At 38.0% G+C, this 15,845-nt stretch overlaps 1 protein-coding gene across 3 annotated transcripts in view; it reads right to left on the reverse strand.

Moving 5' to 3' along the window:
- LOC116256062 (protein transport protein Sec24-like At4g32640) overlaps nucleotides 1-15,845 on the reverse strand; it is a 63,791-nt gene that overhangs the window by 30,705 nt on the left and 17,241 nt on the right. For 2 of the 3 annotated variants that reach the window (XM_031632215.2, XM_050078356.1), the window contains exons 6-13: nucleotides 13,174-13,301; nucleotides 12,240-12,359; nucleotides 4,280-4,363; nucleotides 3,749-3,826; nucleotides 3,565-3,657; nucleotides 3,289-3,343; nucleotides 1,516-1,592; nucleotides 86-157 (exon numbers count right to left, since the gene is read on the reverse strand). In XM_031632215.2, the coding sequence (XP_031488075.1) occupies nucleotides 86-157; nucleotides 1,516-1,592; nucleotides 3,289-3,343; nucleotides 3,565-3,657; nucleotides 3,749-3,826; nucleotides 4,280-4,363; nucleotides 12,240-12,359; nucleotides 13,174-13,301 (707 nt within the window). The remainder of the gene's footprint in view (nucleotides 1-85; nucleotides 158-1,515; nucleotides 1,593-3,288; nucleotides 3,344-3,564; nucleotides 3,658-3,748; nucleotides 3,827-4,279; nucleotides 4,364-12,239; nucleotides 12,360-13,173; nucleotides 13,302-15,845) is intronic. The other variant, XM_031632216.2, reaches the window with a different exon arrangement.

Here is a 15,845-nt window from a genome sequence, read left to right on the forward strand (position 1 = left end):
CTGAGAGAAGTACAAATACAAGGTTAGAGTCTTAGACACACCATCACAGTGTATTATAGGAAAAATATAGCATTCCTAAATTTACCTGATGTTCAGCAAATTCTATTGCCATGGTCTTTAAGGTTTTGTCTGCTGGCTGAAGCAACTTATGGGCCTCCTGCCTCAGAATCAAATCTCGTATATGTTAAAAGGAATTTCAGGATCATGCTATAAGTTCAACAATAAATATATCTACTTCCCCAATGACTACTACATGAGCGAAGCAGTAACCTGAACACAAACAAACTACCAAACTTAAATACCAGGCCATTGACTCAGCTATTTGTGCAAATAGCCAGCTTCAACTTATTCAGCTAATCTCACCCCTCACTCTTGACATGAGGGGACAAGTCCGACTGATAACTGATACCGAAATATATACAGTATACACATACACACACAAACACTGAAATAGAGAGACGGTGAAGAGTGAAGGTGTGCAGACAGAACATTATCCAACAAAGCTGTGATTCTCCAAAAAGGAACAAAAAAGAAGATAAATTGCACACACTCATGGACAAGTTCATGTCCACCAGAAGTTTCAGTACACATAAAGGCATGAGTAGGAATAAACTCAAGTTAAGAGGCATGTGCCTGCAAGATGTTGTGATTTAACTATTTAAGTAGGAATTTCTAAACCTTCCAGGAATTTTTGTTTTGTGATGTGTTCATATGAACGGAGTATATTAAACCTACTGGCATACCCAAAAGTAGGTCCATGCATGTAGGTGAAGGAAAAGCCTGTCAAAGATTGGGTATGCCCATGTCGGACAAGAAAAATTTTCAGAACAGCCAATCAACTTCTATCACAAACTTGAATATGCCCATATGTGGGCAAAGATGAAGCTTAATGTGTAAAACTAGGCACACTTAACAGGACAAGGCTTTAAAAAATATTAATTTAACCATGTGTAATACTAAAAGATCTCATGCACTATGCAGAATATATATCTGACTCACTGTGAAAAATATCATTTATGGATTTTAAATGGTGAGGTTTTCAGGTGTAATTCGGCAGAGTTGTTTTCTCATGAAAATTTTGGGAAAATTTCAAAAAATAAAAAAATAAAATAAAAAAAAACTAAACATAAAATGCAGTAACAAAACATGCAGAAAAAATGCCAAAAACTTTTGGAGTTGTCTTCGCTTTGTTGTCTTTTTCAAAAAGCCAGGTCCTTTCGCAGTTTTTTTTTTTTTTGGTTGACCTGTTTTTGATGTATAAAACAGGTTTTCCATAAAAGACATGTTTTCTGTGATAATACTATGAATCAAGAATCAGACATAAAGAATCGAGGCATCAATCATCAATGCCCTGGGAAAAACTTTACCTAGCTGCAGAAGGAGATGCAACTATTTCAAATTAGCGAAACAGGAAACAACAAACACAAGGATCATGCTATTTTAAGCAGTCACCAAAAATTAGATGTATTATGCGAGTAGGATGTTAAGATCAATATTCTGCTTCAGAATAATTACTTTTTCTCCAGCAGAAACATTTGCTCTTCCTTCGACTTCCCTTGCAGATAGAGATCCAATGCCAACAGATGGCAGCACTGCAGTAACAAATTCAGAAAGGACAGTTAACAAAAAAACTTTAATGAACTAAAAGTTTGTTTCAGTTCTTATCTTCAAGGCAATAAGCACATCTACATATCTGTCCTTACCTTGTGGTATAATAACAGAGGAACAAATGAAGGGTTTTCAACAAGCACTGACCCTAACCTTGGATTCCCCTTTTATATTCCTTTCTCTAAGAAGAGAGGGAAGTAAGGAAGGGTCACCATGACGAATGCTCCTCCATACTCATAAAAAAGAGAAAGATAAAACACCTCAATTGTGAGAGAGAGATGAAGTCCGGTTGAGCCTTCTTCCAACTTTCACATGGCCTTTCTCCTATCCAACAACATGAGGGCGTAGAATCCATGTTTCCCATATGTCACATGGGTGTAGGTTGAAGGTGTGGAAGCGAGTATAGTGTGGGTGTGGTATTTTCGAAGAGCTAAGTTGCCAAAATGAGAAAGTGGACACAGATTGTTCAAGATCCTAAAAAACTAACCAGAACTAGTTAATATGAATGTATAACTCAATCAAGCCATTTGACTACATATAAGTAAATGCATACTATGAAGATAAATAAAGAAACATATATATATAAAAGGAATGCACATATGTAACCACAAGTCACGGATCAGTCGGACAGCTGACCAATGACTAGGCTGAGTAATCGACTAGTCCACCAACTAGTTGTTTGTTTAGAAGACAGGTAACTGACTCAATCAAGTCATTTGACTACAAATAAATAAATGCATACATTTATATGGAATCAAATAAATAAACATATATATCTATAGTCTAAACAAAGAATGCACATATATTATAGGTCAGAGTATAGTCCAACGAATGACTAACTACTAGGCTGACTAATTAACTATTCTGCCAACTAGTTGTTGGTATGAAACACAGGCTGACCCCATCGGCAAAAGGAAGTGCTAGGGGAGGTCGCCAGCAGGGAGGGGGATGTCATCCCCCTCCCGCCCAAATTTTTTTGAGGGGAGATTGGGGCCAATGACCCCTCCACGCCAGCAGCCTCCCTGCTCCCTCCTTTCACCTGCTGGTTTGCCGCCTGGCTGCCACCCTGCCGTCTAGCAGGGGCGATGGGAGGCTGCTGGCTAGAAAGAGAGGCATCGTCCTCGCCTCCCGATGCCAGGGAGGTCGGGCACTGCACAAAGCTGTTTTCTTTTTTCTGTTTTTTACATTTGTGGGCCATCCACATGGATGGCCCACAGCTGCTAAGCAGTAGCTCGACTGAGGGCATGCATGAGAAAGCTCTCTCTCTCTCTCTACCAGCCAATCTGAAACTTTTTTGAATGATATTCAAGAAAAGAACATTCTAGAAGGATTCATAAAATTAGGAGAACCATTCTTGTTGGACGAAATGATGAAGGAGTATCCGGAGACACATATACAAAAGCTTCGTATAGAAGTCCACAAATTGACTCGGGTTTGAGTCATGCTGAGCACGTGAGTAGAGTCAGATGGAATGAGCTGCTCAAAAATTGTCTCGGAAAATTTGTGCACATATAAAGTATGATATGCATATATTCTTCAACAATAATTTAAAACAATATTTCTATGGCTCAACTAGGATTGACCAAGCTTTTCCCCTCTTGTTTATTTGGTTCCTCCTGATTTTCAATAAAAGGAAGTTTGGACACCTGGTAACGGATAATTAATTAGAAAGAATATTGCCTGAATGAAACACCAGTAGTTTTCCTCCTGTTGACTTCATAGCCAAAAATGCACCCTGCATGTACACAGAAAAAAAAATCATTGTACACAGGCATTTTTATATGAACCAGAGAACAGCAGCACTAAAGCATGCAGAAAGAACAAGGTAACTGATTTACTCGTCTTGATGAACAAGTGGAATTTCAGAACCATAACTCCACTAGAATGCTTTTTGTTTAGCAACTTCGTTAGTATGTTGATCTAGAATGCTTTCACTAACTGAAATGAGCTAGTCACCTTGACAGCCGCACCAAATGCTGACTCTGGAACCTTGTTATTCTGGAACATCGTCGGGATGTTATCAAGCAACTGCTCCAAGTGCTGCCGGCACTAAATCATCTCAAAGACGAAGAGCATCAGTTAAATTTCTACTGAAGTCACAGATAAGACCAAAGAAAACGAATTTTTGCATACTACCAACCTCAGAAAGTTGAACAATCAGATCAGTCTCCAGTGGGGTATAAACATCTTGGACATCAGGAACAATAAGCATCAAAGGCTGCAATAAGATGGGAAGAAGAGAAACTAATGAACAGTTTATTATTATGATGATCCAATCTTCTGGCCTTAAACTGATGTTACACGCAGAGCATCATGTGGATTTTCCTGTCTTCTAACCTCACAACAGATGTACAGGTCATTGAGCGTTTTAGGAATATATTCCAGCAGCAAAATTTCTGGACAGCCAAAAGATAAGTGGAAACAAAACTAAAATACCAATATCCAGAGAAACAAAAAGGTATAGCTACTGTCATTCAGCTGTTACTGCAACTAGGATATTTATAAGGATGAAAGAATTTTTTTAAGGCATTATCTCCACATCGTTTGATGTACATCCATAAGTAATAGGCATTAAAAATATTCACTTTAAATGTGTACTAACCAGTACATTCCATTATTTAGTGATAACCCCCACCAACTTTGAAAAATAAATTACAAAAACAGCTTTTACCTGCTGCAGATGCCTCTTAAGATTGTAGAACTGAACAGTTGAATCATATGTTGCAAAACCAACCATGGTCCGAGGACTCTCCTGTAATATGACATTGCAAAAAAAGCCTTTACACAGAACCCTCACAATGATAGAAGTCTCAACAATGCATAACAACACAATGCCGTAGATATCAAATGAAATGCATTTTGAAAAACAAATAACAGAACATCAACAGAAATGCACAAAGATGCAGTTTTTCTCCTCATTTTTGGAACAATTAAGAGATGGTTTAGAATCAACAATTTAAGGCAAAAAAACAAGTTAAAGCATGCTGTTAAAGATACAAAAAAGGGGTTTTCTGAAATATTAGGAAGTTAGGGAAGGTCTCTTTAAATGTTTTGTTATTTTTAGTGGACTTCTCTTGTAATTTTCCCTAACCCTAATCTCTTAATAGAGATTAGGGTCACGTAATGCATTTTACTTTTTAGCCGCCTCTCTCTCTCTCTCGTAACATGGTATCAGAGCGGGTGTGGGCGTCGACGGCAGAGTGCGCTTTCCGGTGACCTTCTCCGGCGATCACCATCTTCTCCGGCGACAATCTTTCCGGCGAACAGCCAAGTGAGTTCGTTCCTTCTTTTTCTTTCGTTCTCTCCCTTGTCACCGCTACTCCTTATTCCCTCTTATCACCCAATAAGGAGACAGTGAGGGAATAGGGGTTGGGCGTGCCGTGAGAAGGAGGACCTGATCACGCCTATGTGGAAGGCGTGATCAGATCCTCATATTGGTCGTATGAAGAGACTATTGTGGATGCAGCGTGACGTGTGACGCTGTGGTTTGTGATGATCGTAAATACAGTTTCGGTAAAGTCAAGCTGCGTGAGGTGTTGTGGATGCTTTGTGGAGTCTATGTGCTGCTTATAAATTCAGGTTTTTGAATATGATCAGATTTTTTCTATAGATCGTGGATACAAATTCAGTAAAGAAAGGCTGCGTGAGGACTGTTGCTGATCCTTAGTACAAGTTTTTTGTTTGATTTCGTGGATTTCTTTGACACGTGGACAAGAAGTTTTATGAGAACTAGCTGCTGTTATAAGTGGCAGCAGTCTTCAGTCGTTGGGAGCAACAGTCTTCAGTCGTTGGGAGTTCATTCTTGTTTTTGTCATCGGCTGAACCAGATCTGAAGTGACAGTAATTTCCTAGACCTCTTTCTTTAAACGTTTGCGTCAATCTGGTCTTCTTTATTTACTATGGCTGAAAACAGTAAATCTGAAGGGTCTACTGACTACAAGATGGCTGGGAATTCATTCTCTTATGGAACCACGATGAAACTTAATGGCTCAAATTATGAAATATGGTCTAGGGTATTCATAATGTCGGTGGCTGGTCATAGGAAGAAATATATTCTTGAGGAGGATGAACCTATTGAGAAAAAAGGAATATATGCTGCGTGGGATGAAGATAATTATATTGTTATGTCTTGGATTATGAATAGTGTGGAGTCTCATATAGCCCCAACTATTGCATATTATACCAAGGCCAAGGATATGTGGTCTTTCTTGAGAAAGACATACTCGCATGCCACTAATGTAATCAAGATCCTACAACTAGAAGAGGAGTTATGCAACATTCGACAAGGGGATCAGGACCTATCTCAATATTTTGCTACTTTGACTGCTGCATATGAACGGTTAAAGGCTCTTCGCCCACCTTGCCAGCATTGTTATGCATCACACGTTGAGATTGGTATGGTGGCAAAGTTTTTATCTGGCCTATCTTCAGAATACTCTGTGGCAAAGTCTCAAATTCTAACAGGCAGTGAACTTCCAGATTTAGCAGACACGTATAATAGGCTGAGTCGCTTTGCAGCCACTCTTTCTCAGACTACGCATGACATACCAGTCTCTGCACTTGTGATATCATGAGGACGGGGCCCTAGTTCTTTTGGAGGCACTAGGGGGCGTGGTACAGGCCGTGGTGCTGGACGTGGCAGATTTCAGTGCTCTTATTGTGGCAAAATTGGTCATCTAGAGGACCGTTGTTGGGACAAACATCCTCACCTCAGGTCTAATGTTTCCTCTGGACGTGGTGGAGGTAGAATCACCACAAGCAGAGGTCCTTCTTCATCCCAAGCAAGGCAACAATATCTATGGTTGAGTCTTCTACTGATCCTTCTATATCTATGTCATATTCTCTTAACCTAAGTAAGGATGAATATGATCGTGTTCTTGCTCAGAGGTCTGGCTCTACATCTACCAATGCTGCTGTTGTAGATTCAGCATTCTCTGTTGGTGCTCCTACTGCTGATCCAGGTATGACATGGATGATAGACTCGGGCGCTTCTAGACATTGTTGTAATCAACCACAAAATTTTTCATCATTTGTCAGATTTTCTACACCACAGTATGTTAAGCTGGCTGATGGCAAGTTGTCCCCTGTTTTGGGTAGCGGTGATATTTATCTTCCACATTTAGGCACTATTACACATGTGCTATATGCACCTCAGTTTCCTGTTAATTTGATATCTGTGAAGCAGCTAGCTATCGACTTACAATGTAAAGTCATTTTTGAATCTGACTCTTGTTCTTTTCAGGACTTACCAACTGGGAAGATGATTGGTGGCGGCCATGAGCGTGAGGGCCTTTATTTTTTGTCAATCCCAGTTGATGTTGCTGCATCTTCAGTCCCTTCCAAGCCTTCTCCCTTCCAATGGCATCTCAGATTGGGTCATCCTTCCGTACCAAAACTTCGTCGCATGTTTCCAGACATTCCTGCATCAGAGTCCTTCTTATGTGATGCCTGCCAGTTGGGCAAGCATACACGGAGTAGCTTTCCTTCGAGTCAGAGTCCATCGAGTCAGAGTCCTTTTGATCTCATTCATGTGGATGTATGGGGTCCTAGTCGGGTTCCTTTTCGATCATGTTTTCGATATTATCTTGTTCTAGTTGATGATTTTACTAGAGTCAGTTGGGTTTTCTTGTTAAGGGAAAGATCTGAAGTCATATGTATTCTTCAAAAATTTATCAAGGAAATAAAAACTCAGTTTGGATTCATTGTCAAAAATATTCGCACTGATAATGCTCTTGAATTCAAGTCTTCCATTCTACTTCAGTTTTATGCCGACCATGGAATTCGACCTCAATATACTTGTCCACATACGTCCCAACAGAATGGTGTAGCCGAACGCAAACATCGGCAACTCCTAAACGTAGCTCGTACCCTCATGTTACATTCTCACATGCCTGCCTATTTTTGGGGTGATGCTATCCTTACTGCGTGTTACCTCATTAATAGATTACCCTCTTCCTCCATTCAAGACCGTATTCCAATTCAAATTCTATATCCAGGGCGTTCATTATTTCATTTACCTCCCAAAGTTTTTGGATGCACTTGCTTTGCACATATCCTAGGCCCGAACAAAAGCAAACTTGCTGCCCAAGCCATCAAATGTATCTTTATTGGCTATTCAGCTAATCAAAAGGGATACAAATGCTTTGATCCCTTGACCAAGAAAGACATTATCAGTGCGGATGTTACCTTCTTTGAGTCTCGTCCTTATTTCCCTCCGTCAAGTCCCTCTTCATCTGAGATGCATGCACCTATACCTCTTCCTATTCCACCAGTGTCACTTGAGTCATTTCCATCATCTCAACCTAGGTCACATGAACGTTTTCTTGAGCCTCCGTTGGTTTACACTCGTCGTCTAGGTCCCTCTCTCAACCGTCCACCAGCATCGTCTCAAGAGGTAAGCTCTACTGATAAGACTGACTCAGGTTTAAGTGATGACTATTCTGCAGCAGATCTCCCTATTGCTATTCGCAAGGGCAAGCGACAGTGTACCTTACATCCTATATCTAATTCTGTCTCTACTGCTCATCTGAGTACACACTTAGTACAGTTTGATCAAGCTTTATCTAGTCATGTTATCCCGTCCTCGCACCATCACGCCCTGTTAGATCCACGTTGGCGACAAGCTATGCAGGAGGAAATGGACGCTCTTCTTTCTCGGGAGACTTGGGATTTGGTAGACCCCCCAACACGCTGTGATGTGGTTGGCTCACGATGGGTATTCACCATCAAGTATCATTCTGATGGGTCAGTTGAAAGGTTCAAGGCCCGTCTTGTCGCAAAAGGGTATACTCAGACTTATGGTGTTGACTTCTTTGAGACCTTTTCGCCTGTGGCCCGGTTGGGCACTATTCGCTTGATTATCTCTCTTGCTGTCCAACGAGAGTGGCCTCTTTTTCAATTGGATGTCAAAAATGCCTTTCTGTATGGAGACCTTTCTGAAATTGTTTATATGCAGCAACCACCTGGTTTTGAGCGACAAGGGGAGTGTTCCAAGGTATGCAAGTTAAAGAAGGCCATTTATGGACTCAAACAGAGTCCCCGTGCATGGTTCCAAAAGCTTACTGAAGTGTTATCTAAGTGTGGATTTAGCCGATCCCAGCTTGATCACTCATTGTTTATCAAGCGAGGCTCAGCAGGACTTGTGATATTGATTGTCTACGTGGATGATATTGTTCTTACAGGGGAAAATGATCAAGAGATAGCTCAAACAAAGGAGTTTTTACAGCAACACTTTGTTACGAAAGACCTTGGACAACTTCGTTATTTTCTTGGTATTGAGGTGGCTCGTAGTAATAAAGGAGTTGTAGTGTCTCAAAGGAAATATGCTCTTGATCTTCTACAGGAAACGGGACTATTGGGGGCTAAACCTGCCACACTTCCCATGAATCCTCGCATTCATATACATGATGATGACTCAGAGCCGTTTGACTCTAGATCTTACAGATCTCTGATAGGGAAACTGTTATATTTGACTGTCACTCGTCCCGACATTAGCTTTGCTGTGAATAAGTTGAGCCAATTCATGGAAAAACCACGAAAAGTTCACTGGGATGCAGCTCTAATGATTGTAAGATACTTGAAATCAGCCCCGGGAAAGGGGCTATGGTTCAAGAAAGGAGAATGTGTTGACATCGAGGCGTATAGTGATGCTGATTATGCTGGATCTGTAGATGATAGGAAGTCTACTACCGGGTTTTGTGTCTTTGTGGGCGGTAATCTTATTTCCTGGAGGAGCAAGAAGCAGAATGTTGTGGCTCGTTCTAGTGCTGAGTCGGAATATAGGGCTATGGCTCAAACTGTGGCTGAAATGTCGTGGGTTAGATCACTACTTGTAGAGTTGGATGTCTCAGTGAATCTCCCAATGAAGATGTATTGTGACAACAAGGCAGCTACATATATCGCTAACAATCCTGTCTTCCATGAGCGGACTAAACACATTGAAGTGGATTGCCACTATATTCGGGACTTAGTTCAAGGAGGAATTGTTAGCACTATTCATGTCTCCTCAGAAGATCAGGCAACAGATATTCTCACTAAAGCTTTTCCCATAGGCGATTTCCTGAGATGTTGTAACAAGCTGAGCATGATTGATATATATGCTCCAGCTTGAGGGGGAGTGTTAAAGATACAAAAAAGGGGTTTTCTGAAATATTAGGAAGTTAGGGAAGGTCTCTTTAAATGTTTTGTTATTTTTAGTGGACTTCTCTTGTAATTTTCCCTAACCCTAATCTCTTAATAGAGATTAGGGTCACGTAATGCATTTTACTTTTTAGCCGCCTCTCTCTCTCTCTCTCGTAACACATGCCATAAGACTCATTACCACAAAAATAGTTTCTCGCTTGGACTGAGAGAGACATGAAGATAAAATCATAAAACTAGAATGTCAGCTCAAGTGACAGGGACATGAAGCTAAAAAATAGAAAGACGAAGATCCAAGGTAAAGGAAGGAAAGAGAGCCAAGACAGCAAGAGCCTCATACCCAGTATACTTAAATGGTGGTGTTTATCTGAGAAATCATAACAAATTATAAATGCAACTTTTGCCCTCTATCCTAGCTGTCATAACCAGCTGTGGATCAGCTCCAAACATGCTAAAATCCTAAAACAACAACCTTATATGCCATTGCCACAAGTAGTCAAATGTCAAAGGCAGTGCAGAGGAGGATATTTCTCCCCTTCAATAGACACTGTTTTATTCCCTGCTTAATAAATTTGTACATGAGTGGCTTCTTTGAGGATGCTTGATTCTCGTCCCAATAACACATATAATGCGAACGAAGAGGAGGATATTTCTCCCCTTTAATAGCCACTCTTTTCTTTTCCCTGCTTAATAAAATTTGCATATGAGTGACCGCTTTGAGGATGTTTGATTCTTGTCCCAATAACACATAGAATGAGAACACACGATTCCAACATCCTCATGTGCTCCTCAAGCAGCCATCACACAATTTCCACATCCAGCAATGCTGTTTGCATCAAGTCGCAGGACGAGAATGGACTCGGCATGATAAGTGTTGACTGATAGCATTCAGTCCTTGGCGTCTCAAGGTAAAACCGAAATGGAGATCGCTAGAATGCTGCATTTGCATATTCAAATATCTTCCAAGGTGGATCAACCACTTTCATATCCTTTGCTAATTCAGCCTATATGACTTGCTGTTTCAACATGGAAACCCTTTCATATAATTCTTGCAACAATTACCCTTGTCATTGTCACGATAACAACATGGGAACAACTATATTCATAAGAACGCTTTGTGGACTTAGGAGCTTAAACGTAAATTTTCTAACATTACTTCTTTGGAAAAGAGAGGAAATTTCTATATCCTAATTTTAAAGTTTAAACTTTAAAGTATTGATTTCTCCCTTATCAGAGACACGCCCACGAAGTTTCACCAAAGTTAAATATGAAATTCCATAGTTATACTCCACATCATGCAACTTAGGCACGGTGCTTCTGAGTTCAGCCCCTTCCACCATCTACGTTTTGCAAATATACCTCTCCACAAAAAACAATAATGAAGCCATTTTCCTAGTCACATGTTTGGACCTTTACAAGCTAAACTATCCAATTTAAATGACCAGAGACCGGCTGACAAGAAAAACACAATAAATACTAAAAGCAAATGAGAAGGGAAAGATAAAGAACAGTACTGCCATCAAACTATTTATCTGTATATGGTTTCATCCGCTACTAACATTTACCAATAAAAATGTGCAAACTCTAGAACACAATTTGTAAACAGTTTCAGACTTCATGGTATGCTTGCATCATTGAGATATGATTGTTTTCAGATAACACAAACGTGAAAATTTTCACATTAACACATGATCATTTTCAGTTGACAAGACCAAATTGATATCCAAATGCGTAACGAATTAGGTTGTTATAGGTTAGTCGAGTGTTATGGCCACACAAACACCAAAATTCATTGCCTAATTGAGGCAGAGAGAGGGAACTAAAGGTTCAATGATGTCTTTCCCATTAATAAGTTGTCTGAAGTGCAAATATGTTCCTTCCCAAGGGTCAAATTCAAATGTTTACAATGATGACAGTAAAAATATTCAACAAAGAGCTACTCAATACCAAAAAATAAGTAATTACACATAATGTATGTGCAATAGATTCACATTCCCCATGCATCACTTTTATACCATGTATAAAATTTGGGATCAAATTTAAAAGTTCTACATATAAATGTACAAAGATCTCCAGTTTTTCGGATCTTTTGAGGTAAACATACTTGTGTTGAGGAAATTGATTTCAATAGTTTCCCAAGTTTTAGCTTCATCCATCCATCATAATGTAACAAACAACATTCAAGAAAAAAATGAAGCTAACTATTTTTGCAGATATTAACCTTCCCAAATCCATTCTTAATAAATGCATTCACAATTTTGATCAAGATAATCGCCCATATTTCTGTCGTCCTAACTCCTTCATTTTATAATTTCAAATATTGAATCCTTAATAGATTTCAATAACAAGGGGAGAAAAGGTTTGTACCAACCATTTTTCTGCATATCAGGCCCTCAAGAATCTACTGCTTAGAATCCCAAGTTTGGATGGCATGCATATAATAAAAAAGATGATATCTAGGAACCATGTAAGCAAAGTGGATCAACACTTACAGGAAGGTCATTAATGCTTTGAGCCACTGCACTGCAAGCTGCTGCAGTTGCCCCACTTTGAATGGCATTCATGGAGACATCCACAAGGAAGAAAAAAACAGCAGGCATTGGATCACGAACCTGCAATTTATAGGTTTAAAATGCAGTAGGTGAACATAAGAGCATAGTTTCTTAATACACAGCTTGAAACCAGAAAACTAAGAAACAGTTACAATATCCAAAACTAACATTTACAATATCCAAAACTAACATTTGGATCAGAATTGCTATTTACACATCACCAATCAACAGAGTAGAATGATATCAACTGTACATATAACTTTGTAATTAAATAATACTAAAAAAAGCCAAAATAAAAAAAAAAAGTTTTTTTGTGTGTTTTTCCTGTTGTCAGAAAAAATGATTTTAATATCTTTATAGATTTCTCTTAACATATTATTAATTATTTTGAATTTCATCATTTTTTTGTAAAAAACTAGTAGAGAATTCAAATTTCCATATATTTCCATTACTTATTTACATTTTCAAAACTTTTTACCCCGAGAAAAAGCTTGTCAATAAAAGCCAAGATCGATATTTATGACACAGCAATCAATATGATGTGCACATTATTGTTAACCAAAAAGGAGAAAAAAGGCCAATAATAGGGAAATTTGCATAAAAAAATATAAAATCAAGGACAGTAATAAACATCAACAGTGCTGTTGCACTCATCCATTTCAAACTTCAAAGGAATCACAGTAAATGACCAACTAAAAACATGCCAGCAACAACCAACATCGCACTCCAACACATAGCTGCTAAATGATGTTGTGCCATATGATTGATTGCAAAAATGTGCTTTACTCAACCCCAAACAGCACCACTTTTCAAAAAGGAAAACTAACTGACAAGCAAATAGCAGTGAAAACTTTAGGAATCATCAATTCCTAACCATGTATTCCTTTGAGGCAACAAATTCAACGGTTCCCCGGCACAATTCAGGCCTTTCATCAGCATCCCGACGCCTACTATCGGGTCCTAAATTGCAGTAATAGTCGCGAGGTGTCTCATCAGTAAAACCTGCAAACAGGATAGTTATGCATAGTTATTGTAGAGACTACAAAATAGATAGGAAATAAGGAGTAAAACCTTTACAGTTAATCAAACGGGCTGAATTAGGAGAGTTTTGAGATGAAACTACAGCTTGACTACAGATTGATAGGAAATGTGTCAATCTTGTCCCCTTTTGGTTCAGCTCCAGAGAGAATTACAAGAAAAAAGAGTTTTGTTTAATTTAAATTGATAGAAATAATTATCATGCTCCATTAAGCAGAAATAGACATAACTCAATGGCTCAAGAATGCATTGAACTTGATGGTGAAAATCAAGTTGCAGTTAGATACAATTAACTATATTTCGATTTCATATACAAAAATGCTCGTACATCTAAATCAGGCAAAAATTAAGTGCTCAAAGTTAGAGAATTTGATTACCGGTAATGTCTAATTTATACACTGCCAAACATTTACAGTAGTGTAAAAAGGCTATTAAATACATGTTCTTAGTTACATGCATTTAATTGTTTAGAGTTTTGTTTCTTTAAAAAATAGTTACCATGTAACGCATATGGAATTTTCAACCATCCGGAAAGGACATAGACAATAATATACCTCTTTTCTGACCATGGTCACAATTACAGTCATCAAGCTTCTATTAGCGAGGGTTTTATTGGCATTTTTCAGCAAAGCTGATTTTCTCAAAAAAACTCAAGAATTCAAAATTTTAAAATGACAAAAACAATAAAAAAATTAATGAAAATCAACAATTTTGTATTATTTATTACAAATATATACACGAATATTCAAACTGTTTTTGAAACTTTGATAAAAAAATGCACTAATAATACACTCAAAGAACTTCAGAAAAGGGAAAACATTGTGATGTTATTGCAAGAAATACTTTTTGCTGATATTTTGACAATATTGGGAGGTTTTCCCTTTAAAATTGGCTTATGATACTTTGACAATCAAAAAGTAGCATTTGCAAAAACATTACTGATCAAGAAAGAAGGCAGGACGTAAACCACGGTTCATGATATATGGACTCACAATGACAAGATTCCCTCCTACAGAATTAATTGGATGGATCATGACCATAAAACTCAATAAATAACTTAAGGGTCCGATAAATAACGTTTAGCTATAAATACAAATCACACATCCACAAAATTCTCTTCATGGAGTAGATCCGAAGATTTTCATTTTTTTTTTTCTTCAGAAACGTATATATCCTGGAAAATTATAATCAAAACACTATTAATAAGATTTATGTAATTGTGTATTGTACACTATTTCATGAGAACAAATATCAAGAAAATAATCACCTTTGTAGTAAGGAGCATGCCAAGAATCCTGTCTACGGACTGGGCAGCAGCCTAGACACTTGGGCTGAGGCTATCTATATATATATATAGACACACACACACACACACACTCTCTCTCTCTCTCCAAGTAACATGAGTACGGTTATGATATGGATACAAAGATACGGGAATGGATACAGCGATTTTAGAAAATTTGGGTACGGGGATACGATAGACTGTATATTTTAAACAAATATATCTATATATATAATCCACAAAAAATTCTAAAAATTAAAGAAAATAAAAGGAAAAAATAAAATCTTGGTGGAAGGGAAATAAAAAAGGGAAAATCAAAATACATAAAAAAATAATTTTGAAAACTATAGTTTTTTATGTTTCAAAATACAGCCATACCCAACCGTACCCACATACCCATGTCGCCGTACCCATGCACAGACACGGGTACGTTGGCAGGTCACACGTACTCGTGTCACTTAGTATATATTTTCTATATTTTTTTACTCTAAAAATTTAATTCCATTTATCTTCTCTTCCATGTTTTCCGTTTCCGCTGTGGAATACATCCATGTAATGTCATGTAGGACCCACCAAAGCCTTTGTATTAAGGTCTGAAACCTAGGACCACCTAGGGTTTTTAAATACAGAGATAATAAGCTAATAGGCTTATGTTTAGAGTCTTTTGACGACATTATGTCCACTAGACCTTCTTTTTCTGTCTTCCTCTTTCATTTTTCCTCCTTTTTTTCCGCTATAGAATAGGACTGTCCAGATGTCATATTGTCATGCAGGCTCAAATGAAGCTCATTTATTAGGGTAAATGTGATAAAAAATTAAACAGCCTCAACAACGACAATTTTCAAGTTCATTAGACTATTTTAGCCTCCTTAACAGTATCATACAACAAAAGTACATGATTAACTATATCCAAATTAGATAATTTTTATTAATTCATAAAATAGTAATGCAAATGTTTTTTTCTTTAGGAAAACATAATTGTATCAAAAAAGTTGCTGTATATTTATGTTGTTTTTAAAAGTGTAAACTAGAATTAAAATAAATTTGACAGAAAAAATCTCATGAGTATTTTGATGCGTGAAATAAATTATATCTGTTTTTAATAATATTGAAAAGCTAGGTGTGTTTCCATTATCTGGTCCTTAGGTCGGTTTTTGAAAATCCATTGTCCTATATATGCTATGTGACATGGGTACACCAGTTTTGCCGATGTACCCGTGTCGGTA

Source organism: Nymphaea colorata, chromosome 6, assembly GCF_008831285.2.
Source record: "Nymphaea colorata isolate Beijing-Zhang1983 chromosome 6, ASM883128v2, whole genome shotgun sequence".
Taxonomy (NCBI): Eukaryota; Viridiplantae; Streptophyta; class Magnoliopsida; order Nymphaeales; family Nymphaeaceae; genus Nymphaea; species Nymphaea colorata.